This window comes from Leptodactylus fuscus, chromosome 4 (genome assembly GCF_031893055.1).
Source record: "Leptodactylus fuscus isolate aLepFus1 chromosome 4, aLepFus1.hap2, whole genome shotgun sequence".
NCBI classification, from domain to species: Eukaryota; Metazoa; Chordata; class Amphibia; order Anura; family Leptodactylidae; genus Leptodactylus; species Leptodactylus fuscus.
In genome coordinates this window covers 135,601,412-135,628,208 of record NC_134268.1, presented here as the reverse complement: position 1 = coordinate 135,628,208, position 26,797 = coordinate 135,601,412, and the positions used below count along the sequence as shown (strand labels likewise).

The following is a 26,797-nucleotide window of genomic DNA, read 5'->3' as shown; positions in this document are numbered from 1 at the left end:
ATTTCTGCGACTTTCTTACGGGCTTTGGTTTTACGGCGTTCACTGTGCAGCCAAAATGACATGTCCCCTATATTCTGTGTTTCGGTACGGTTCCAGGGATACCAAATTTATATGGTTTTATTTACATTTTGACCCCTAAAAAAAATTCCAAAACGGTGTTAAAAATTTTTTTTTCTAAAAGTCGCCATATTACGACGGCCGTAACTTTTTTATACATAGGTGTACGGGGATGCATAGGGCGTCTTTTTTTGCGGGGCCGGGTGTACTTTTTAGTTCTACCATTTTCGGGAAATGTTATTGCTTTGATCACTTTTTATTCAAATTTTTATCAGAATTAAAACAGTGAAAAAACGGCGGTTTGGCACTTTTGACTATTTTTCCTGCTACGGCGTTTACCGAACAGGAAAAATATTTTTATAGATTTGTAGAGCGGGCGATTTCGGACGCGGGGATACCTAACATGTATATGTTTCACAGTTTTTAACTACTTTTATATCTGTTCTAGGGAAAGGGGGGTGATTTGAACTTTTAATACTTTTTATATTTTTTTATATTTTTTTTTTGCATTTATTAGACCCCCTAGGGGTGTTGAACCCCAGGGGGTCTGATCACTAATGCAATGCATTACAATGCTAATGCATTGCAAAAAAGCATCATCTCTTTTGCAGGCTGTATACACCAGCCTGCAAAAGAGAGAATTTGCAGACCGGCTGGGAGCCTTTAACAAGGCTCCCGGCTGTCATGGCAACGGGGGGTCGGCCCTGGATCATGCTCCAGGAGCCGGCGATCCCTGCCAAAATGGCGGCGCCCATGCGCTGCCGGGAAAATGGCGCCTCCGGCGCCTTTGACAGCAGCGCCGGAGGGGTTAATGCCTCCGATCGGTCCGGGGACCGATCGGAGGCATTAGAGCCGGTTGTCTACTGCTTGAAGCAGCAGACACCCGGCGGCTATGACGGCCGCCCGGCTCCCGGGCGGTCGCCATAGTTACAGACCTGACACGCTCCGTACTATTACGGCGCATGTCGGGAAGGGGTTAAGATCGCTCTAAACATTTACAGTGGAGCTGCATGATGAAAAGGAAGATGCTGCTTGCTACATAAATAAATATTAATACAAAACATAAGACCCATAAATAGAATTTTAAAAACATTTTAAAGAGGTATTCTGGTTTTCATGTTTAACTTATTCGTGTAGAAAATATCATACACGGATTTAACATTTTGCTCACACATCCTTACTATATCAGTATAGTAGTCAATCTCTAAAGAAAAAAAACAAAATCATTTTATGGCCCATTTTCAGTCCTGTAAAATGCATCTGCAGGAGAACTAAATAAGGGTGCATTCCACTACGTTTACGGCAGCTTATTCTGAACGTAAAACACGTTCAGAATAAGCGGCGTATAAAGCAGCTCCATTCATTTCTATGGGAGCCGGCATACGAGCACTCCCCATAGAAATGAATGGGCTGCTTCTTTCACTGCGAGCAGTCCCATTGAAGTGAATGGGAAGTGCCGGCGTGTACGGCTCGGCATGAGCAGAGCTTGCCGTATACGCCGGCACTTCCCATTCACTTCAATGGGACTGCTCGCAGTGAAAGAAGCAGCCCATTCATTTCTATGGGGAGCGCTCGTATGCCGGCTCCCATAGAAATGAATGGAGCTGCTTTATACGCCGCTTATTCTGAACGTGTTTTACGTTCAGAATAAGCTGCCGTAAACGTAGTGTGAATGCACCCTAAGGGTGCATGCACACTACGTAACGCCGGGCGTGTATGAGAGCCGTACACGCCGGCGTTACAGCAGGGCTGCCGAGCACTTCCCATTCACTTCAATGGGAGCGCTCGTAAACGCCGCTGTTACGAGCGCTCCCATTGAAGTGAATGGGAAGTGTTCGGCAGTCTGCTGTAATGCCGGCGTGTACGGCTCTCATACACGCCCGGCGTTACTCAGTGTGCATGCACCCTAAGACTAAACATGGCATTCCACTATTTGTCCAGAAGACAGGTATGAAGTAGTTTATTGAAGAGAAAAATATATACAATAGTGTTATGGAATCACCATGTAGTCTGTGGAGAAGCACATTTTATATTCTTCTCATGCCTGTGCTGTTCGGTAGTTTTGTTGACTTTTTTTCCCCCAGGTAATTATATTGACAGCATAACAACTGTTTGTCCATTGTGTATTACACAATCTTATTATTAATATTATATTATTATTGTGTATTACACAATACTGATACATGGGATACCATTCTGCTGTTCCAAAAGTGGTCTGCACTATTATAATATATGTACTTGAGCAGAATTTAAAATGCAAGTATATTACAAAATTGTATGGTTTTGACTCCAATAGACAAACTGGAAAGAAAAAAAAAAAAATGAAAACCCAGAATATCCTTTTAATTATTTTCAGGCTCCGGAGACTGTAGAAATTCATAGGGGTCTGGAATGTCTTGCTGTTCTCCAACACTGAGACGAGAAGGGCTACCTGTAGATGAAATAACACAGTACATTTAAAATGGATTAAAAAAAGGTTATTGGAGGGCTGCATGTGTTAGTGCCCTTTCCCTTTGTTCTTAACTCTGCTGATATGGCTAGGTTTCTCCTGATGGTTTTACCTCAGCATGATAACGCCCCTACCGAATAAAAGCACATTCATGCAGATGTGGTCCTATGTCTGCATCAGAGGCAGGAGGGAATCTCCTAAGAATTCTGTCAGAATTTACTCTTATTTTTACACTTAAATCCTGCTACAAAGGGTTTCTCTGACTTAAGTTTTTTGAGTTGTGTCCTAAAAATGAATGACCTCCAATTTTCAGCATCATTATCTATTTACATCACTGCAACTGGATGGTGGCCGGATACACACAGATCACCGCTGCAGCCAATCACAGCACAGCATTATATAGCACCTCACTATTAAGGTCAGTAATTGGCTGCAGGATGGCAGCAGTAAACAGCACCTCACTATTAAAGGGGCTCTATCATTGGGAAAAGTCATTTTTAACTAAGCACATACTTGCATAGCCTTTAGAAAGGCTATTCCACACATACATTTTGTATGTAAATTGCCTCAGTGGTTTTTGAATGAGCCCATTTTTATTCATATGCTAATTAGCTTCTAGCCAGCACAGGAAGTTCCCAGCAGCCTCCTATTTGTTATTCTCTCCTATCTGCGTGTGCAAACAGGAAGCAGGAAGTCATCTCTGTATGCTGTACACATACATTGGAAAGAATAGGCAGAGGGTGCATGATGAGACTTCTGGGGTGAATCAAGAGGCTAATTAGCAGATGAATGAAAACAGGCTTATTCAAAAACCACAAAAGGTAGGTGTGGAATAGCCTTTCCAAAGGCTATGCAAGGATTTGCTTATCTAAAAATGACTTTTCCCAATGATAGAACCCCTCTAAGGTCAGTCATTGACTGCAGGTTCGCAGCAGTATACAGCACCTCACTATTAAGGTCAGTAATTGGCTGCAGGAGTGATCTGTGCATATGGCATCTCCCTGCTGAAATGCAAATAGATCCAATAGCTGAGGACTGGTGGTCAGAGCTAGAAATGACAGTGGCCGGGTTAGGTAACTATTAGTTGCTTTTTTTTTTTTGTATAGAAGTAACTTTAATCCATTAGATATTGGTGGGCTATCCTTAGGATATACCATTAATATATGATTGTTGAGGGTCTAACTTCTGGAAACCCCCACTGGTGATGTAGCAATCTGTTTTATAAGATTAATGCCATGCCACTTTCACCCATCAGCTGTCTGGTGTTACAACTCATTCCTATTCCAGCAAACTGGGCTAAACTGCACCATAGTGCAATACCAGACAAGGTACCACGCTCTCTCTTTATCACTATCTGGTGTAAACTCCAAGAGAGAAAAAGTTTGTGATCTATGGGGCCAATTTAAAAGGAAAGCTCTCAGTTTAAAATAAAAGCTTAAATAATTTGTGTCATGGGTTTTTCTTACCTGCACACTGTAAATACAGTCTGGACCATATTTTAAACTTAGTTAAAATATGTACCGTATTTTTCGGACTATAAGACGCACTTTTTTCCCCCAAAATTTTGGGGGAAAAGAAGGGTGCCTCTTATAGTCTGAAGGTGGCGCCTGGCATCCGCTGTAATAGAGAGGCGGAAGCCGGCAAGTGATAGACGCCATTACAGGTGCCGGGGCCTGAGACATCGCTGCCCTGCCCTGCATGAAGCCAGCAGCGGGAGGAGTGATGCTGCTATTCCGCTCCTCCGTCCCCCCGCCGCTGGCTTCATGCAGGGCAGGGCAGCGATGTCTCAGGCCCCGGTGTCTATCCCTCCCCGGCATCCGCCTCTCTAGTACAGCGGATGCCGGGTCAGTATCCGTGGCCCCTTCTCCCCCGGGGCCGGTCCCCACCGGCCCCGTACCTGTGACGTTGCAGGCCGGCTCCTGCGCGGCGATATCGCAGGAGCCGACCTGTTCGGGTGACAGCCGGGAGCCTAATGAGGCTCCCAGGCCTGTCACTGCTGTATTAGTATTGCGGCTGGTCTCAATGACCAGCCGTAATACTAATAGACAGAATGTCCCATAGACGGCAATACAGTTGTATTGCCGTCTATGGGACTTGCGATCAAGTGACCGCAGGTTCAAGCCCCCGGGGGGGAATAAAATAGTAAAACAAAAAAAAGAAAGCTTTAAAAATATGAAATAAATAAAAGTTCTAAATCACCTCCTGTTTTTTTTTTCAATACAAGGTGATCTAAGCAATAGATATCCCCCAAAATGGTATAACTAAAAAGTACGGCTGGCCCAGCAAAAAAAACGCTCTATGCATCCCCGTACAGCTGCAGGGTCACCTGTCAATGTGGCCTTGCAGCTGTTGCAAAACTACAACTCCCATATATTAAATATTTTACCAGTTTTTGCTTCAAAATTTTTTTTCCCTATTTTCCTCCTCTAAAACCTAGGTGCGTCTTATAGTCCGAAAAATACGGTAGTTTGCAAAAATTAAGCCAGCTAATGACATTTTAGTGGCACAAATTTCCTATGCATTAACATTACTGGCACGGAAAAGTAAGTGTCAGACTCCATTTTATTACAAAAGCATCTGAAGCATATACACAGTTTAAGGTAAAGGGGTTATCCAGGATTAAAAAAATAAATAAAAACAAAAAAAAGAAAATAAAAAAAACAAAACAGACATGGTTTCTTTATTCCAAAACCACCACCACACCAGCCCATATATTGTGTGCAGCATTGGCGCCCGGCCCCTTTCACTTCATGGAGCTAAACTGTAATACTGGACACTATCCATGAACAGTTGTAGCATAGATTTTTAGAAGCAAGCAGCCATGCTTTTCTCATTCTGGACAATCCTTTTAAGCTCTGCCCATGGTAGAATTTAATAAAGTGCAACTGGAATTGCAGCATCATGGCACCAAACTATATATTTCCATTCCACAAAGATATCAAACCCTTCATTCGGGAATGGGGTCATTAATGTGCCATTGAAAACTGGACTGGAGTTTCTATTAAAATTGTTCAGAATTGTAAAAATAAATAGCACAAATTTGCCTGCATCTCAGGTTCAGAAAGGCATCTCTTTGCATTAAAGTTAGCAAAAGCAGAAATTCACATTGAGAGCATGAAATAAGAAGGCATAAAGCTAACCAAGATGATGATGATCTCTTTCCGAGTTGTTGGATAAAGAACTTATATTGGAAGGCGGTCTAGATCCAACTCTGTCATTGTGTACGTCATGAAAGTCGTGCAAGAGTTTAGCTGCGTCATCTAAGTTAAGATGACCATCATCGTGGTCAAGCTCCTTCTTCACTTTTCCTAATGGTTTACATAGAAAGGAAAAAAAAGTTCCTTTAATATTACACATGGACAAAGCCTCATAGTTTATGGATATTTGTAACAAGAAAGTACTCAAGGACTGATCAGAAAAAGTGTTAAAATTGCACAAGTAAATCTGCAATGTATACATACCTAATGAATTTAGCATTGACATTTCGAGTGACACATCAGAATAGGACTTCATGGACATAAAATCAAGAACAGAATTGCTGCCATCACCCACAGATTCTCCAATCTAAAGTAGTAGAAAATGAAATACACTTTTAAAAGCATGTAGTCAAATAAGTGCTCTCCTCTCAACTTCTAAGGTGATGAAATACCTCTAGTCTATGTTGTCACTTTGTGATCAGAGGGGGTCTGCCTTATGAGACCCACAGTGATTGTTAGATGTGACAGGTCTGATGTAGCTCTGCTTGGATGGTCTTTGGCTACGTGCTGTGCTGTTCAAGGGAAAGGGCCAGCTGGGAGTACCACTGTGCAGGGTGAAATCTACAAAGGTGTCTAACACTAAACCCCTGCTGCAGTTTTCTTATTCTCAGGATGAGTGAGGGGTCTCAGATGTCAGACCCCATCAATCATAAAGTGACAGTATTTTCTTATGATACTCTTGTATTTTACTTTGAAGTGTAAAATGAAGATGAGCAAGAAATTCACCTGCTTTAGCTGATATAGAATTTTTGAATGATCTCCTTCTGTTATCTGGTCCAGCATGTCATTCACCATTTTCTTTGTATAACTCCCACAATCTTTAACAAACTCTTGAAGGCTAAAATAAAAAAAAAAAAAGTACAAAAAAAAAAAATACATCAGTATTGGACCCCCAGAGATCAGACACTTGGACCCTGCACAGATCAGTTGTTCTGGCAGCCTCCAGGAGCTGCAGGCTGCTGCAGTGGACAAGAAGTGTATGCAGACTGTTCCTATTCCAGTAATATAAGGAGCACTGCAGCCCTCATCCACTATATATAGCGGTGGTTCTGGGGAACTAAAGTGTCGCCCCTATTACTTGAATAGGACTAGCCTGCATGCGTTCCCTGTGCATTGCAGCAGTTTTCACTGCCTGGAGACTGCCAAAACAGCTGACCTGGACCACTGGAGACACCTTTGGTTAAGTTAACAGTATGAAAAATACACTTTGAGCATCATAACCGCTTTTAAGGGTATCTGTTAGCAGGAAAATCTGTATCAAGGCTCCATTTTCATGAACATCAGTGTTTTATTCTTATGCAGATTTGCTGAAGAGTGCTTTAAGGGCGTTCCTTCTCCTGCTGGGCTTCACTCTCTGCTCTAGATAATCGCCCCATAACTCCCCAGGGGCTCCATCCCCTCCCCACTGCATGAGTTACATCTTCCATTTTTAAAGTTAGGGGCAATTATCTAGAGTTGAAAGTGAACCCTAGCAGGAGAACAAACACCACCTTTACAGCAAATTTGCACAACAAAAAACTGATATTCAAGGAAATGGAGCTGCAATACAGAATAAAGCAGGGATCTTTGAAAAGTGAAGAAGATGTTATAGTTTGATACAGATTTTCCTGTTGAAAGACTTCCTTTAAACACATAACATTAGTATCACCATTAAGTTTAAGGTTTAACAGATCACAATAAGGCCTCACATTTTCAAAGCATTTACAAAGAATGCTCCTGTGTCTATATATTATTACATACTTCTGGCATTCCCTGATATTTGTCGGATTCCCTCCTAGAATAGTCATTCATTGTTTAGAATGCAGGTAAATACTATTTTAGTGCACCAATTACTTACTGGCTAAGCTGCTTAAGGTCGGGGCACCATGCTGCATATATGCCGTGATTAACAGTACCTGCAAAGTGGAGGGGATTCTGGCTAATCCCATCCACACATTGCTGAAAAATCCTTAGCGGACATGCTGTGATTTCAAAAACTGACCAATGCGTACCAATTGTACCTACAGAAACGGTGACAGTTTCTGTAAAGGTATAATGGAAACAGAAAGTCTGCAGAGGAACTATGTTTTTTCGCTGTGGCCCACACCATAATCAGCTCTTCCAAGCAGTCTCCAGCTCTGCAACCTATAGAGGGGATGGAGCAAGAAGCATAAGGCTCTATCTTCTGTATAGTGGTCATGCCGGAATGGTGAGCTATAGTACTCCAGCACAGCTGCTACTACTGATCTCAGTGCTCCACATGTATCAGAAGTGGTATTAGTGCAGTTTCAGTTGATGCTTTATGTGTGTTAATAAATATGTTGCACAGAATGCAAGACGCTATTTTACAGTGAAATACATCCAAACGATGGTTCAAAGTTCAATTTGGACTAATGGGTGCTGTTATTTATGAGTACTGAACTCCCCCTAGTGGTAGTGCATGGAAACACAATACCTGATTTGCTAATCTTTTTACAAAAGAAATGGTTATTTGAAAGTCAACCATGTGTAAACATTCTTAACAAATTCTAAAATATATTACAATAAAGTTTACTTGGTCTTATTAAATACCCTTACCTAAGTGCACACTGTATCCCTGTGTCATCACCATAAGCAGCATACATCAATTCCATCTCATCAGGCTTAAGATCAGTGAAGAGAGTATTATTTTGTAAAGACAGGGCTGTACTGGTACTGTTAAGAAATGTGACTATAAAAAAAAGAAATATATATAAATACACACTACTGCCGTGTGTGTGTACAATAACAAAATACAACAACATGATTAAGAAATGCAAATGCATCTGTCACCAGAATATGCAATGTAAAGGTTGACTGTACTGCTTAGTTTATATTAAATGGGATCTGTAAGAAGGGCAAACCTATTGTAGGACACACTGTGCTGAGCAACAATATATTGTTAACTCGTTGAATGGATGTACCCAGTGTCAGACTGAAGAGCCTAGGTCCCACCAGTGGAACTTGTTCTAGAGCCCCCTGAACAGTGGAACTTGTTCTAGGGCCCCCAAACAGTTTACTGCTAATAGCCAACATCATGGCTCCTTCACTGACATCTTACATGTGTGCTGACTATCCGGCATTGCTGAGTATGCTCCAAATGTAGTCATTCCCAATAATACTGTGCATTCCCCAACAGCTCCATGGCCATTTCATGCTCAATTCTGTATTCTCTATGTATAATACATAGGGCAGCCAGTAGGAATTTTGCTCCACATATACTGCTCCCCTGAGCCTTCCCCATAATGGCCCTACATGGTATATAAATGATCCACACTATATAATATGCTCCCCAACGCAGTATAATGCGTAACAGAGCCCTCACACAATATAATACCCCTTAGTGGCTGCACCGAGTACAATATGCTCCCCAGCAGCTCCCCACGTTACCACTGTGGCCCAATCGCAGGCCTCAGCGGTGACATCTGAAACGCATGACATCAACTACAGGCCAGAAGATGACAATGAAATGATTGTTATTGTTACAGACCTCCTCTGGCCAGGCTTCTTTTGGAAAGGGTCCCTGCGGTATATGACGCCAGGACCCTTTCCATTATCAAATGTGGCTGGTCCTGACTCCAGGATCCTGTGGGGTCCCTTTGGGGATGGGGGCCCTGGCCAATTGTCCAATCTGCCCTCCTTCCCTAACGCTAACCCTGCCTAAAGGCACAAGGCTCACCAGGGGATTCACTGGTACCCCAGTGTGCCAATCTGAGCCTGGATGCACCATTTCAATCAAAAAGACATTTTAATAAATAGGTTCAGGTACAGTGGAGACGTGTGCCAGAACCTGCAAAGGCTCAATTTCCAGTTTGGAATCTCCACTGAAAACCCTTTTCAATGTCATCCCTTACACTAGAATGACAGCCTCTTCTCATTCCAGGCTATTTCACTGATCACCAGCATTCCCAGGCTGGTGCATGAGCAGTACTGTCCCAAATGACACATGCGATTTGAAGAGTCTGTCAAATAAGTGTAGGGGGCAATATTGGGTGGGCTTTTCAGCAAAGGTTCAAAGTTGGAGACTGAGCCCATATGGGTAGGCCCCCAGTGCATGTGAAACTCTTTCATAGTTATAAAAATGGAATTTACTTTGCAGTGATTCATCTACTTGACTATACAAAAGGTATGATGTTGCTCAGCATAGTGTGCCTTACAACGTACTGTGATTGGTTTGAGATCAATTTTCTCTGCTGACAGATTTTTTTTTTTTTTTTTTTAATGACACAAGATCAAATAAAACCAGATTTGAAATCAGATTTAGTAACAGTATTCTTTACACAATTTCACCTATGGAATGCCATAGAAACACTACAATATTCACCAAACTGTTAAACATACACTTTAAAGGGGCTCTATCATTGGAACAATGTGTATTTTTGATATACATATGCCTGAATAGCCTTTAAAAAGGCTATTCAGGTGCTGCTACTCTTTTTTTTTTTAAAAGACCCCCCCATTTTTATTACATACCGGTAAAACTAATATGTAAATGAGCCTGTCCGTGCACCCTGGGCGTTCCTCCAAGCCTGCGTGCACCCCCCTGCATCATACCTTCAAACCGCCCCCTCTACAGCTTGTGCTCAAAGTTAGTCCTCCTCCTCTCTCTATGTAACCCCGGCTCCAGCATCTCTCACATCACTCCTGTACATTGAAATGTCGGGCATGCGCAGTAACGCTCCCTTCTGAGCGCTACTGTACATGCCTGAGCACCATTTTCTTGTGGACAGTGGAAGAAAGTGCACAAGAAAATGGCGCTCGGGGATGTGCAGTGAAGAGAGCGTTACTGCGCATGCCCAACATTTCAATGTACAGGAGCGATATGAGAGACGCTGGAGGCGGGGTTACATGGAGAGAGGAGGAGGACTAACTTTGAGCACAAGCTGCAGAGGGGGCGGTTTGAAGGTATGACGCAGGGGGGTGCACGCAGGCTTGGAGGAACGCCCAGGATGCACTGACAGGCTCATTTACATATCAGTTTTACCGGTATGTAATAAAAACGGGGGTGGGGTGAGGGGGGTCTTTTTTTTTTTTTTAAAGAGTAGCAGCACCTTAATAGCCTTTTTAAAGGCCATTCAGGCATATGTATATCAAAAAACACATTATTCCAATGACAGAGCCCCTTTAAAAAATACTAGTGCACAAAATGGAAGATAGGGCTAAAGCTGACCATAGACAGAATCCATAAAGAAATAATTGTTTATGCGTTTCAACGCCACATCAGATCATGTAGTAAAGACCTGCATTCAACATGGAGTTGCAAAAAAATAACCACAAAACATCAGGTTATGAAATCATATGTGACAATTCCTATGTCCACACAGCAGAAACAGAACACTCATGATATCATTTACCCAATGGTTTTGGTGTTTTTCTCCCATTATAAATCCTTGTTGTAAACAGGTCTTTACTGCCTGGTCAGGTTCAGCCATTGAAAGAAGTAAACAAAGAACTCTGCATATGTTGCCCATGGCACAAATATTACTAGTCATACAATGGTGATCTAAGCCCCCTTTAGTTTGGAGGCAGCTGCGGCTGACACTCCACTTACAAATAACTAAATGGAGCTTCTGATAGCGCAATCAATAGAGGACAGCATGCTGCATGCTAAACATATTTCATGCCTGTCCTTTATGGGATTACTGCACTATTAGCTGCAATGCCTTTTTTTCTATTTTTTACTGAATCTTAGGATACACATTAGCATCTAAACCAGGGGTCTCAAACTTGGCTGGGTAAAATGGGAAGAACATAAAAATAAATTGGAAGCTGAAGGAACACATTCCTTATGTTAGCCCATAGTGTAACCACAGTTCTTACCTCACTTCCCCTCCTTTGGATACACTGCAGTGACATGTCATGTGCACCTTGAACAGGAAAGAGCGGAGTAGCCAGGGAGCAGAGAGGTACGTACTGCACTTACAGCTTATAGGCTATAAGCATAACAAGTCGGAAAGTGGTAGGGCAGGAAGCCTATGGCTTTCTATTCTGCCAGTTTCAGAACAGAGTCAGGGCTCTTCTTCCCACTTCTGCAATCCAACTGCATTTTTAACAGCTGAATTGCCAGAAACTGTTGCATCCCAGCCCTGTCTGCAGGCCACAGGTGACAGCCTCCGGGGCCATGTATTTGAGACCCCTGATATAAACCATTAAATTGTTCATCATTTCTTATGCCAATAGAAGAGGAAATGCTTTACTGCTCAGCTAGGTAAATTATCTATCTTGCCTAGAACTCGGTCACAATCACTTCCTTGGATGTGTATTTCAAGGTACCAGGGTGGTTTTAGATGGCTGTGGCTTTGGTAACAGAGACATTTTTTATTTGTTTACTGAACTCATTCTTACCTTTATGCCTGCGATCATCTTTAAAGCCCAATGTAGTAAAGCTAGGTAAAAGTTTACTTGACAGAGAACTTAAGTCCACAGGATGAGTCTCTTCCTCTACAAAAAATAAGAACAATGATGATTTTTTTGATAATCATTTCACATAATTGACAAAACAGGCCCGAGTATCTGTTTCCCAAGTCTCCTGTTATAGCACCAAACTCAATAACCTGTATTTTTAACCATATGAACAATATATATAAGAAACAATTATTATTGAAACACTGGACCATCAGTCCTCCTGGAGGACATTAAAACCTCTTCAGGACCTGACATTTTTCACCTTTGTATTTCTGTCATTACTCCCTGCCTTCCAAATGTCAGAATTTTTGTTTTTACTTTTCCCTTCATAGTGTCACATGGGGGTTTATTTATTGCTGGACAAATGGTACTTCCTAAAGTTACTATTTCATATTCAGTAGGATGTAATGGGAAGCTGAAAAAACTACTAGAACAGTTTTCAGAAATCAGGTTGATTTTTTTTTGTCAGACCTGGCTGCTGGCTCTCTTTTTCCTCCTCACACAGTAGCCCTGTCTCAGAAATAGTAGCAGGAAAGTGATGAGGCTGAACATAGCAAATCAGAATAGGGAGGAAGGAGAGGGCCAAGATCACAAAGCTCTGCTTTACCAAAGAGTTGATAGGGATAAAGCAACTTGAGAGTCCACAATTTGTGTCACAAACGAATATGTTCTGAAATATTGTCCTAATTTTTTATTTTTATTTTTTAAACCAAACATGACCTTCACAGGAAGAGGAAAATATATACTGCATTTATTTTACAATGCTAGACAGCAGAAATGATGAATGAAACTTGTAGGAGTACGTTTACACACCACATTTTTAAAATCTGCATCCCATACAAGAGAATGGTGTTTCCGTAACCTGTCTCGCGTCCATAATATTGTTTTCTGATGTGGAAATAAGTTCTCTTTCACTCATTTTGGGGACAAAACTTTAGAATTAGTCCCACTGGATGGTAATAGGGCTAATTCTCATGAGGATCAGGGGCAGGGGAAACTGGAAATCCAAGGCAGAAATCTGTGCGTCAGCCTTAGAATTTTGTTCACACAAGTGATTATTTTCTAATTTGCATTATACAGGACAGAAGTCCAAGGCTGACGGACAGATTTCTGTCTTGTAAAAGGCAAATTAGAAAATAATCACTTGTATGAGCATATATGAAAGGAATTTCTGGCACTAACAGAGAGATGCCTTTTCTGAATACCGAGTGACAGCACACTACTATCAACTTGTATGAACACAGTAATGGATAACAATCCTTTAGATTAATTTCTACAACAAAGTGTTAACCCCTTAAGGACTTAGGGTAGTTTATATGTTAAAGCTTGGTGACTTTTTCATATCCCTTCCTTCGAAAATTTTTTTTTTTTTCTATTGCTATAGCTATGTGAGGGCTTATTGTACTTTTATTTGTACATTAACATTTTGTATAGCTTTAAGTGTTTTGGGGGTCTATGTGAAATAACACACCATTCTATCATAATTTTTTTGCACTTTGTTTTTACAACGTTCACTCTGCAATAAAAATGACATGGAAGTTTTGACCCATAGGTCAATACACCAATACCATATTTATGCTAGTTTTATTGTATTTGACTGCTTTTTCAAATACAATGTTTTGAAAGTTAACTAATTTTCTTGGGGTCACCATATTCTGACATCTATAATCTTTTTACTGTATTGTTGATGGAGATATGTCAGGGCTCTTTATTTGCGGGGAAAGTTGTACTTTCTACTGGTGTCAATGTTTGGTATGACTTTTTGATCACTTTTTATTTACTTGTTATTTTTTTGGGGAAAGCAAAGTGACCAAAATAAGTTAATGTGTGCATTTAGGTGTATATGCAATATATATATATATATATATATATATTATTTATATATATATATTTTTTTTTACAGCCTTCTCTGTATGGGATAAATAATGTTATTTTGGATAGTGGGAACTTATACTCATGTGGGAATACTTCATCACAGGGGTGGGATGCTGTGATCATTAACTAAATTAATCCGCCCGAGTTGGAGTCCCACTGGGCTAGTGCCAGATGTAATGCAGTAAGCTTACAGAGATTTGAGGGGTTAAGGGGGCATTCCCACAACAACAATCAAATTTCACATAAAAGTACTATGGAAAATATCTTGTCACTCATTGAAGGTAATTAGCCAAATACTATACATCACTAGAAATAGCACAATGAAATCCCCCTTTCTCTACAACTGTTTGATCAATGTTGCCACTGGATAGGTCATGGAATCTGCCTTCATCCAGGTAATGCATAGTCTTTTTTATCGCCCCCTGTAGCTGTTTATCAGATCCTAAAAGATGGGGCATGTACAGTACATGAATAACTTCTGTTAGGATAAATGACCAGTGAAGCGTATAGAGCATGGTGCACCTGGGAAATGTAGTTTTCCCTAGAGAACCAAACAATTAAATGCTCTGTAGTAAGAACCGCCATCTCTGGTAATTGTAGTCTGAAAATGTATTGTTGTATGCTGGGAAAAACTCTTGACAAGAACACTGAACAAAAATTTCAAAAAAACATGTAAACAGGTTTATACTCCAATAAAGGACAATAACATTTACCTTATAGTGAATAAATGTACTTACCATCTGCATCTGGATCACCATTTACTACAGTGTAAATCAAACTGCTATCCATGTTCTTTTTAAGGTAACCAATCTAAAAGAAGAATGTAAAAAAATTAAACTACATATATCACTTATTTCTACTATAAAACAGAACTAGTTTTATATATTGAGTAAGGGATATACCTTGCAATTTCGATAATATCTATTGACTTTGTCTCTGGCTTCATCAGCAGCATGTTCCACTAGAGCAAGCACATGTTCTTCTGCAGTGCTGTCTGTTAAACTGCATGCATTGCCTTCTGGCTCAAAAATGCAGCTAAAATAAAAGAATACAACTGTATGAAAAGGCAACAGGATCTCAAGGCTACTATCACACACCTATTGTAGAACTTTTCATTTATTTTTATTTCTGCTTTAATATTCAAAAACATTGTGGCCAGATGCTACTTTAATATCTATAGTATTTAAAAAAAAAACATGCAAGAAATAATGCATGTATATGATGACACATAAAAAGGTTGTTCAAAATAGGCCAACATTTATTTTTTTTTTTCACAAAAAGGAGACAGACCTGGTGGCAGGGAATTTGTCGCCCCAAATGCTCAGACACACTCCCCTCTCCCCATCTGACACTGGCTTATATTGATTATAATGCAAAACTGTTGAGAGCCTCTCTGCACAATCTAACAGCATTCATATACCTAATACCCAAACTAACAGGTATTATTTCGTCAAGTGGACAGAGAAATACAGACGTAGTCCACATGTCACCTATCTTGATCCATCACCTATTATCTGAACTTCTCTATCTTTTCATGGCTATATTGGTCAGCATCTCCCATAGGGAACTGTGTGTGTTATTTAGTGGAGTAGGGAACCTTGTGTTCAGGGGCGCGCACCCTACATACCCAAGGAGCTCAATCAATATTATAATGCCACACAAATGGCCAAGCTAACTGATGTGTTTGCTAGACTCTATTACACACAGTGGGTGCAGATCAAAGCAATGGCTTATCACTGTGGCCCCAAGCTATAGACCCTGGTTTGGTTGAGAACCCAAGCAAGCAAACCCAGGACCATCAAACAACTGAAAGCAAACATCGAACGTGAAATTGCAGCCATCAACAGTGACATGTTGCAGAGGACATTATCAAATGTGGAGCTTCGCGTTTACTTGTGTGCGGACAACGGGGGGGAGGGGGGGGGGGGGGTCGAGGACTTTTCAGCACCTTTTGTAATGTAAGACTTGTTTTCCACTAAATACAGGTACCTTCAGTTCTTACAGCTCGCCTTTACGTTTATGCGTTCGTGAGTAATTCACATTTTTTAAAGTTGTACTCTCGAGTGGGACACCCTGTATATTGTACCGAATTTGTCCTCAGTTCACACCCCACTGCTTTTGGCACTGTAATAATATGGGCACCATGGCCTATTGTAAAGGCATTCTGGGGACCTTTATGAGTATTTATGTAGCGACTGAACATCTCTTGCAAAGAAACCTGACTGTGGTTTTGGTGAACCACTGAAGTCAGTCCCAAAACATACCCATAAATTTATACAATGTGTTCTTGGGGCGAAAGTTACTATAGTGATGATAATGCACTTGTGATATTTCCTTAGACCTATATAAATCTAACCTCTATTGGATTATGGTGAACAATTATATCTAGCAGACTGAACTTTGGGCCAAAGACAGTGCTAAAATCTGCAATAAAAATCCACACAAAAATATGTTTCAAGTGAAAATGAGTTATACTGAAAATACTGATGTTGTCACTTCTATAAAAAGTGGTCAAAAATGGCGAAACAGAAAAATGGCAATAGCTCCTAGCAAAAAGTGTATGGGAATAAAATATTGTATTAAGTGAAGCAAAGTAATACTATGCCTAGTATCAATGATTATGACAAGTATTTTTAATAAAAACAAGTTGTTTAGAACCAATATTAAAATTGCATACCTCTGATCATCTTCAATAGCCCTGCAAAAGTACAAAAAAAAAACCAACATAAAAATTAAGCATGTCTGAAGGAATTTGATACAATACTTCTAAGAAAAAGTATATAATATATAATATAATACAGCTATATAAAAAACAATAACTGTCAGCAACAGCTTCCAGACATCACCCTATTGTTCTCAACAAAAGCAGAGCAAAATAATACACTAACAGACTAATAAAAACAGTAGGATAGTTCACATCTGCTCCACGCTGTCTGTTGTTCTGCTCCATCGCAGGACCAGAAAAAAGGACAGGTGGACTGCTGGACCATTAAAACAGTGGTTACAAAGTAATGGGGTCCGTTGGGTGACCATTGTTTTTAAAATGAAAGTTGTCGGCGCAAATCATGTACATGCAAGACTTTTTCGCCCTTTGCTTTAAGGCAGACTACAGAGATAAGGTGTTTACAATTATTGACTATGACTTATAGTCAGTATAACTATAGCAATGTATGTTAGGGTGACGGCACTCATAGCAGATTCTAGTGTGGTAAGCTGCACATGGCCGAACCCCCCCCCCTCATGGAAGCTAGGGGCCACACAAAATAATACCTTGATTTATTATTTTGCAACATTGCGTGGCTTTTAGCTACAGTGGATGGGTTGTTGTCTAAATGTGCCAAACCATGGTGGCCAGATACAGGCTTTGTACAGATTTTACCTAATAACTTCCTTGCTTGGCTTTTTAGATTTCTTTGTAATTTCTACAGGAGCTGGAAGAGCAACTTCTGGCAAAGGTTCTTCAACTGTGGTGTCTTCATCTCCCAAAATAGCAGCCTGCTGAGAAAAATCCATGTCCTGCATAAACGACATACTGCGCTTCAAAGCTAAAAGCCGTTCCTAGAATCAGAAAGGACAGAGCAGCAGGAACTTTACATTTCCCTTCATAGCAAAAGGTGCTATGATGGATGAGATGGAAATGGAGTTACCTCAGTCCTAAATGTTACTTCTGAATGTTCATGCGGCATGATTTTGTCAAGAAAAACACCAAAATATAATGTAGCCAAATCAAAGCTTCCAAATGAAATGAGAGAAATGAAAGGTTCAAGCTAAAAACTATGCAGCGCATGCAAAATATAAAACAAACCATGTGGGAAAAAAACAACAACAACAACCCCTGTTACTAAATTGGCTGCTTTGGAATACTTAGAATCACTTAAAGGGATTTTCTGGACAAAAATGTTATTTATTTTTTAATAACAAGGTTTGTTAGTGTCATTAATAAATGCCCCCATATACCTTTATCAGTGTTTTGAGTGATTTCTGGGTGTCTCTGGGAGCTCCTGGTATCTTCTGCATTTGTTTACATGTTTCAGCTGCCTTCTATGTAACTTACACATTAATCCCATTCACCTCACCCCCCCTTCATCTCTCCCTCCTTTCCCCCTCCATCCCATAGACCCCCTCCCTGTCCCTCTAGCTATCCCACCCACTACTAGCTCTCCCTAACCTGACCTCTTCCTAAACATGGAAGTTACAAAGTAGAGGTGGATTCGGCAACAGAGCAGCGCTAGGCAAGCACTAGCAGTCAAAAAGAAAGAAAAGTTGTCCCACAGTAAGAAGCCTCTTCAAAGGCCTATAGATTAGAAACTGTCACACTAAGGTATTTAGGCTTTTTTGTCACTCAAATGCATTCAGCGATTCCGAAGATATAAACCCAGTTAGGGTTTATACAAAGTAGGGAATATTAACCCTGTGGTTTCTGTTGGGGCAGCGTCTCTTTGTGCTGCAGGTCGTGGAGTGTCACTTGCCTACTCTGCAACTAAGCTAATTTGCATTAACACTAATATCTTTTGAAGGGCTGGATCTGGATAATTTATCTAGGGGAGAAGCAGGCATTTTGACCCCTGTGGTTGTTGGTATTACTTTGGCTAACAAGTGAAGACTGAGGTTCATCAAATATTTAATGGAAAACAGACAGAAATGACCCTTAAAATATCCACCCAGCTTAGGAGGTAATAGAAAAATATTGTGGCATTCGGTATACTCAATGAATTCCACACGTGATATTCTCTTTTCACCATATGCTGTGCATTGATTTGTGGAAAATTATTTGATGTAATACTGTGGGGTCAAAATACTGTGAGGGCCTGAGGTCAAAAATTATTGCTAAACTGCATTTTCTATTGCGGTGTTTGCTAATGATAAACTTAAAATCAAACAAAAGATGTGAAAAGGAAGAAATATTTAAAACAGAAATTAGCAAATATTTTAATCAGCTTAACCCTTACCTTACTCATCATCTTGAAACCTGTGTGCAGGAGCTTCTTTGCCAACTTATAGTAGACTGTCTCTGGACGGTTGTAGGTCATTGCATTATCACACATAAGCTTAAAATCGGCCTGTGAAACACAGTAGTGTAAACTAAAATATTACTGCCAGAAATCATTGTGGTGCTCACTGCTGCCTTTCACACAAACTTATTTTGAAAAGCAGACATTTTAAAAGTTAGATATTATTTTGACAGACGTGTGGATAAGCAATCTAGCAAAACACTATATGTAAAGAAATACAAACATACAACTCTGTATTCCCTGCCTGTACACGGCTCAGAGAAGAGTCTGCAACTGCTCACGCTGAGTGTACAGAGAAGTCTAGCTACTTCTGACTAGCAGATTGTGTCACTCAGTACCTTCCCTTATTTTGGTCAAATTTCTCTTTTTAGGTGCATTATAACTTAAATTTAAAGCCCAGTGTTCCTGGTTTGCCTACAGATGTTTGCCTGAGCTTTTCTCAGCTATTTTTGCTATTTTACAGTTACATCTGGCAGAATTTCATGTAAAGAAACTAGTAGTAGTAGTAATGGATAGGTGGGATGACTACTATACTTTGTACAGCACTGGCCAATAAGAAAAATTCAAAATGTGCTGCAGTCATGGGGCTACTGGCAGCAGAAACACTGATAGGATACCATATACGAGGGTTTATACACCCAAAGACCAGATTGCCCAGCAAAACCCTACAAAAATTTCTCAGTGTTTAAGAAAAGTGAAGAATTACACAATTGTTAACGTGCCATTTCACTTTTTATTTACTATTGTGTAGAGGCATGTTTGGCGAACATTTTTGTAGTCTACTTTATAAACCTATCTGAATGTCTTTTAAATGAAAACAGGCACTAACTAACTAACTAGTTCAACTTTTTTCCATAAGTCGGGTTTCTGCACAAAAATTATTAATCTTTTAAATGCCACTGCCGCCACTCTCCTGAAAGAAGGAATGACGAGGGAGTGGTGTGACTTGGGTGGGGCCTGATAACATTTATTACCATTTATGCCAGAAAAAACTGGCCAAAACTGATGCCTGAAAAAAACCATACCTGTGACCTGGTGTACATTTCAGCGCAGGCACGTGGTCCCGGCAAAAGGTACGCCTGATTTATGAGGAGGCATGCTCCACAACCAATAGTGAGATAGGGATGTGTTTAAGACAAATAAAGTATTAGTGCCCTCATAGTTACATGTATACGGTATATTAGGATAAAAAATTATTTTGTTAAGGTCGTCAGAAAGTGCAGAAGATACTACAGATACTAATGGCCAGCCGTTCACATACCTTAAATTCTGTGATAGATTTGTACTCATTGGAAGCTATTTTTTCCTTCATAGTGCTAAAGTCCATTGGATGTTTTATGATCATGAAATAACCGGGGGCAATCTGATCAGTGACAGGAAAGGCAAAGAAACCATGGGGATCCTTCCTAAAAGTCAGAAAGAAATAGCATTGTGAACATAAAACAGAAAAGCAATGCATTTACTGTACCGTGAAACACATCTCTTACTGCCATTAAACATAAAAGTATATTCACATGGAGTTTTTTGCAGGCAGATTTTGAAGCAGAATCCACCTCAAAATCTTTTTTTTTTTCTACTTCAACTGACTGACTACAAGGTAGAATCCGCCTGAAAATAGGAAATATTGGTGATTTTTTTTTTACCCCAAATAGAGGAAACTAATCTGCATGGCTACCACGAAATGAATGGGAGAGCTGGGAGATGCGAATTCCACCTCAAAAATCTGCCTGAAAAAGTCTGTGTGAACTTACCCTAAGAGGGCATGGTGCTCTATTTTGTTAGTTATTTTTTTCGAGCAAAAGAATTGGCACTCAATGTCAGTGACATTTAAAAAAAGACCTCCTAGAACCACCAAAGTACTTCAAAAATACAAGTAAAAAAACTCAAGGGCTTCAGGTTCTGTTCACATCTGTTCAGAAAGCTCAACTGCAGATTTTATGAAAAAAATATCTCTTCATGCAGCACTGAATTTCTCATAAAAACAAATTCTTTCAGTCAGCACCCAAAGAACTCTATTGTAAGCCAATGGAGTCTGTCTGGCACTGGTAAAGTCAGCCATTTCTCATGGCTTTCAAATATGTTTTTTTTCTACTGCATTGTTATGCTTGGGCTCTCTACACACTTGTGTAGCTAGGGCTCTAATTTGGCTGTCACTTTTAGAAGAAATTTTAAAACATATATAAGACAGAAATAATGAATGGGGTGATACAACCAAACAGAACAATGAAGGCCAAAGATGGAATACTAATGGTTGATGATGAATAAATGACACTTACATTACATATATATAAGGATATGTGAAACATCCATGGTTTCTAAAGTGCATATATAACATACATAGTTTTTTAAAGTGCAAATATTCTGTGAAAAAAGATGTTCATCATCTTTTTTTCCCCCTGACGAAGCCACGGTAGTGGCGAAACGCGCGTCGGGGCGCGTTCACTACATGAAGGTCCACCCATAGGTAATTTACTACTTGGCATCATGTTATTTCACAGAATATTTGCACTTTAAAAAACTATGTATGTTATATATGCACTTTAGAAACCATGGATGTTTCACATATCCTTATATATATGTAATGTAAGTGTCATTTATTCATCATCAACCATTAGTATTCCATCTTGGGCCTTCATTGTTCTGTTTGGTTGTATCACCCCATTCATTATTTCTGTCATATATGTTTTAAAATGTATTTAAATAAAGCTTTATATACTTTTTGTTAAACATTTTCTGTGGCAGTGCGCTTTTTTAGCATAGTGTTCTATTTATATTGCTTTGCCAATTTTTGCCCTATATTTAGTCGTGTATACTTTTAGAAGAAAGTACAGCACAGTAGACAGTACTGCTATTACTAGTAGAAATACAAAAACCCTAGTGGACCCCATTATGCGTGGAATATCTTGGAAAACTGTCACAGCCTGATGTCTAATATTCATGCTGATAAAATAATATGCACATGCTTCTAGAGAATGGACTCTGTGTTATCTGTGTGTTTACATAGAGAGATAACAGACACTGCTTTATCAACAATCTGCAATTAGCTGAATAACAGAGCTGTAGATAACAGTGAGTGACTTCACTTATCCTGCTTAACACACAGGTCCTATAAAAACGCTGTGTAAAAAAATCAGAGATATAATTTCACATAGCAGGCAAACAAAGCAGCATTGCTCAAATATATATTCAGGAAAACTCTTCATTTTTCAATCTTTTTCTGTTACCTTGTACATTTTATGAAAATTCAATAAAAATTTAAGCAAAAAAAAAAAAAAAAAAAAAAAGTTGTGTTTCCACAATGTAGGGCTTCAGCCTATTAGTCAAGATTTTCACACATTTGTCCCAGACAGGAGAGAGACACAAACACAAAATATCCAGTTTACCTCTGCAGTTGTCGGAGAAAATATTCCAGAAGCTGCTGTATAGGGGTGCTTTCATTTTCTGCTGTAAGACAGAATATTATCATTAACTAATAACATAAGTAGTTAAGCAGAAGTCCAACTAAATAAAATCATTAATATTTGTTATCACCTGGGTGTGTTCTACATGCTCTGACTGGACGGTCTGTAGGGGTTTCAACTTCTATTTTTTTCTCTGGTTCAAAATACTCAGTTTCCTCATCTGAATCACATTGTTCTTTTTCGCGTTTTCTCTTTTTCTCTTCCTAAAAATAGCAAAAAGAAAAAACAGAAGGGAGGCACAGTTTTACAATTTGGTACAAACAACGTAATATCCAAAGACGGGTCTACAGTGGCTTGCAAAAGTATTTATGCCCCTTGAACTTGATGATGCTGTTTGTTCACTAGTGTTCTCTAACAAACCACTAAGGCCTAAACAGAACAGATGTATTTATACCAAGGCTAAAAATTACACACAACTGGGCTCTATTAGCTAATTAAGTGACTTCTGAAGGCAATTAATTGTACTGGATTTTATTTAGGGGTATCAAAGTACAGGGGGCTGAATACTTTTGCACATCACACTTTTCTGATATTTATTTGATTTTACTTTTGTAAACCATGCATTATTTTCATTCCACTTCACAATTATGTGCTACTTTGTGGTTGTAAGGTGACAAAATGTAAAAAAGTTCAAGGGGTAGCAGGCTAAAGACAGACGATTAATCATGGAACCTGAATTTAAGTTCCTTCTACCACAGTTTCCCACTACAGCAGCTTTTTATAGGGTACCTAAAGTCCATAAAAGTATATAGCAATTAAAAGTTCGACCTATTGCATCAGAGATCATTTCTCTATCTCAAAATGTGAGTCTTTACGCTGACCAAATCTTGCGCCCATTCGTAGCAGAACTCCACAGATGTTCTGCTCAAACTGACGGGCATTACCTGTGAACCAGGTGCTTATTTGGTGAACATTGATGTTGAGGCGCTCTACAGCTCCATGCCCCATGATAAGGTGTGTGGGGCTGTGGAATCGTTCCTCGGGATAAGGGGTACGTACTTAACGGTGCATAACGAGTTCGCAGTGTCCCTGATAAAATTTGAATTGGAACACAACTACCTCCTGTTTGTGCAGAGCATCTACCACCAGCTTAGGGGTGTGGAGTCCCTCTGCGCCCACATATGCCAACCTATACCTGTGCTGGTGGGGAAGGAATGTGGTGTTCTCTGAATAATTGGAGCCGTGAATGGATGCAGTGACCATCTGGTTGCTTTATATAGATGACATTTTAATCATCTGGCAGGATAGAATAGCTAGATTTAAGGAGTTGGTGGACATATTTAATCAAATGATCTGGACTTGTATTTGACCTATGAGATACAAGAGACAGCTATCTCATTCCTGGATCTTCATATTACGAAGCAGGATAATGGCCAACTCTGAAAGATCATGTACACAAAGAAGGCCTCCACAAATTAGGATGGGACAGTTGGCACAGTTATGGCAGTGTAAGGTTATACTACTATCTATCTGCTCCGTCAGCATCAGTTGCAGTAACAGTTCTATCTGGTTTAGATTCTTCTCCCCAGGTACTTAATGGTATACTACCGTGTTTCACAGAAAATAAGACAGTGTCTTATATTAAATTGTCACCCCAAATATAGGACATGTCTTGTTTTCGGGGGACGTCTTATTACAACCGGCAGTCATGCCGGCACTTCCTTAGCGGAGCTCCGGCATGACTGCTGGTTGTAGGTAGTGTAGGGGAGGGGGGGGAAGGTATCATACTTACCTTTCCCTTCTTCCTAGCAGCGCTGGTGCTGCTGTTCATCCCGGCAGTGCTGGGCGGGGTTTAGCGGAGCTTTCGTGGGCGGGGCTTAGCGATCCCCACGTCACTGACACAGCAGCCGTGCTCCATGTGCACAGGAAAGCCTGCTGCTGCCTCTGGGATGAGCTGGGAGAGCTCATCCTACAACAGAAGAGACAGCAGCCGGCTTTGCTGTGCACACGGAGCACAGAGCATGGCATCCAGCCGGCTGCTGTGTCAGTGAAAGGAGATTACTGGCCCCCTCTTAGGGTTGTAATATACAGAGGTGGGGCCAATAGGTCCAATTTGTTGAGTCTCAACAGATTTTAAATAATCAAATTAAAGTTAGGTGTTAGGTCCATTTAATTATTTCCTCTTTATCTTATCTTCCTACACAAACCAACACTGTTTATTTATTTCTTCATTTCATTTCTTCATTTTGGTTTCTTTATTACATTATTTGTGAGATTTGCCTGCAGATTTGTTTAGGCCAAACATGTCCAAACCAGAACTGCTATTATCTTGGGGAACCTGTACTCTTGAGGAAATGGACTTCCTCAAGACAGAGAAAGATAAGCAGCTACTTATACGTTCTTGCTTATTATTCAAAACTTGTACTCATTAGGGCGGATTTATCTTACCCACCTACCTACCCTCATTTCTGGCTTACAAGGTAGTAGTTGTAAAGAGTGAAAAAAATGCAGGATTTCTTCAAGGAAAGGAGCCAAAATTCGTTAAAAGTATTTTGCTAGATTTATTATTATTACAAATGCTGCCAGAAAAATCAAAAGTTGTCCAAAAGTTTAATTACCATTTAATATTACTAACTATAAAATAAATCAAGTAACTGTAAGATAAATAGTAGTGTCCACACAAATGATACACTGTGACAGAAAGTCAGGACAAATTGATAGCAAAGACGTAATAATGTATACATGAGATAGTTTCCTACCTTTCTCCGCCTCCGTTCTTCATCATCTACATGCTTATCCTTCTCTTTCTCGGACTTCTTCTTCTTTTTTTTCTTTTTTTCTTTATGACGCTCACGTTGCTCATGATCTGACCGATCATCATAGTAACTAGAGTCATGCCCAGATCCAGACAGTTCAGTCACTTCACTTCCTCCAACTTTAAGAACCAATTTCAAAGGCTTTTCTGAAGGTTTACCCACATAATCTGAAGAATTACAAAAATGTACATTAAAGATTTGTTAGATTAAGAAATCTTGGCCAGTGTATCCTAATGGAAATAAATCCAGTATAGTATTTACCAAGTAATATTCTGTATTCAATGCCTAATAGGATTGTTATTTTGATACTATAGCTTTGATTGCCCAGTGTCAGTAGTGGACTGTTTTCTGTGCTCAGTATATCCATTCTTCAAGTTATGATAACTGCACAGTCAATTCTATTAGCAAAAAATGTAAAATTTTAAACTCAACTTTTATTAGAGATATATTAAAATTACATACATATAGTGATGCAGAATTAACTCCTAAATTTAATTAACCCCAGTATGCAGTGTCCAAGACATCCTACATACCACCGGGGATTGAAGAAGTTAATTTAAAAATACAACACCCACTACTGGCCAGTTTTAGCCAGATAGGGTGCTAGATGAAAAGACACTCTGATAAAACTAATCTATATATGAGCATATTTCAAATATTTGTGCATGGGGAACAACGGAGATCAATGCTCCAATACCTCATTCCTCAATTCTGCACCACTAATTTTAATATATCTCAAATTTAAAACTCAACTTTTATTAAACATTTTTTGCCAATAGAATTGACTGTTTAATGAACCCACCAGTGTAGATGATAGCTGCACAGAAAGGACATTGGGACTCCATGCTGGAAAATCCCAATGCAAATAATTAAGTATGTAATAAAAAAAAAATAACTATACATGGTAACTACTCAACTAATTACATTTCTTCACATATAAGGAGGAACACTAGAGTATTACTTAGCTAGCTATACATGGGATAGTTGTTTCATTCACCTCTTAACTATTTCTCCCAAATCCACCATACACACCCATACTCCTCTGTGCTGAGTTTCTCAATGAAGGAACAAAGGGAATCCGGCATTCCTGAGTCTCCCTTCCTGTACACATTAGATCATCACTGGCTTAGACAGCCTTTTCTGTATGTGCTCAGTTTTAGGTTGAGGTCAAATATAAATTAGAATATTATAATATAAATATATCATAATATAAATATATTATAAAAAAAATATAATATAAATATATTATTGTGTCACAAATGTTACAATGCAAATTGACACAATACATAGAAGGCTGAGGTGTGACGGTCTATGCTGAAACTGTCCCTCAGTAAAAGTTTATATGTAGCCCTAAATTATGATATTCAAAATCATTATAGGTAAAATGGGAAAAGATTTTTCAGGCTGAAAAAAAAAATTTAGCTTCAGGAATTAGCAAGTTTTTTTTTTTTTTTAACTCTCCAGTTTCCTGGACATGGAAAACTGCATTTTTTTGCCTCTCTTTGATTTCAATGGGTTTTCCAAGGCA

The 26,797-nt window shown here is 39.5% G+C and overlaps 1 protein-coding gene across 7 annotated transcripts in view; it reads right to left on the bottom strand.

Annotated features, from left to right (window-relative positions):
- Positions 1–1,902: 1,902 nt before the first annotated feature.
- Positions 1,903–26,797, bottom strand: part of BRD9 (bromodomain containing 9) — a 29,088-nt gene continuing 4,193 nt past the window's right edge. The window contains exons 2-16 of one of the 7 annotated variants that reach the window (XM_075271051.1): positions 25,213–25,436; positions 22,584–22,716; positions 22,436–22,493; positions 20,314–20,458; positions 18,990–19,100; positions 17,420–17,598; positions 16,718–16,738; positions 14,943–15,075; positions 14,778–14,850; positions 12,106–12,201; positions 8,320–8,452; positions 6,490–6,601; positions 5,968–6,070; positions 5,647–5,814; positions 1,903–2,488 (exon numbers count right to left, since the gene is read on the bottom strand). In XM_075271051.1, the coding sequence (XP_075127152.1) occupies positions 2,400–2,488; positions 5,647–5,814; positions 5,968–6,070; positions 6,490–6,601; positions 8,320–8,452; positions 12,106–12,201; positions 14,778–14,850; positions 14,943–15,075; positions 16,718–16,738; positions 17,420–17,598; positions 18,990–19,100; positions 20,314–20,458; positions 22,436–22,493; positions 22,584–22,716; positions 25,213–25,436 (1,778 nt within the window). In that variant the 3' untranslated portion in view covers positions 1,903–2,399. Of the gene's footprint in view, positions 2,489–5,646; positions 5,815–5,967; positions 6,071–6,489; positions 6,602–8,319; positions 8,453–12,105; positions 12,202–14,777; positions 14,851–14,942; positions 15,076–16,717; positions 16,739–17,419; positions 17,599–18,989; positions 19,101–20,313; positions 20,459–22,435; positions 22,497–22,583; positions 22,717–25,212; positions 25,437–26,797 lie in introns of all 7 variants that reach the window. The other 6 variants (XM_075271050.1, XM_075271055.1, XM_075271056.1 and 3 more) reach the window with 6 other exon arrangements.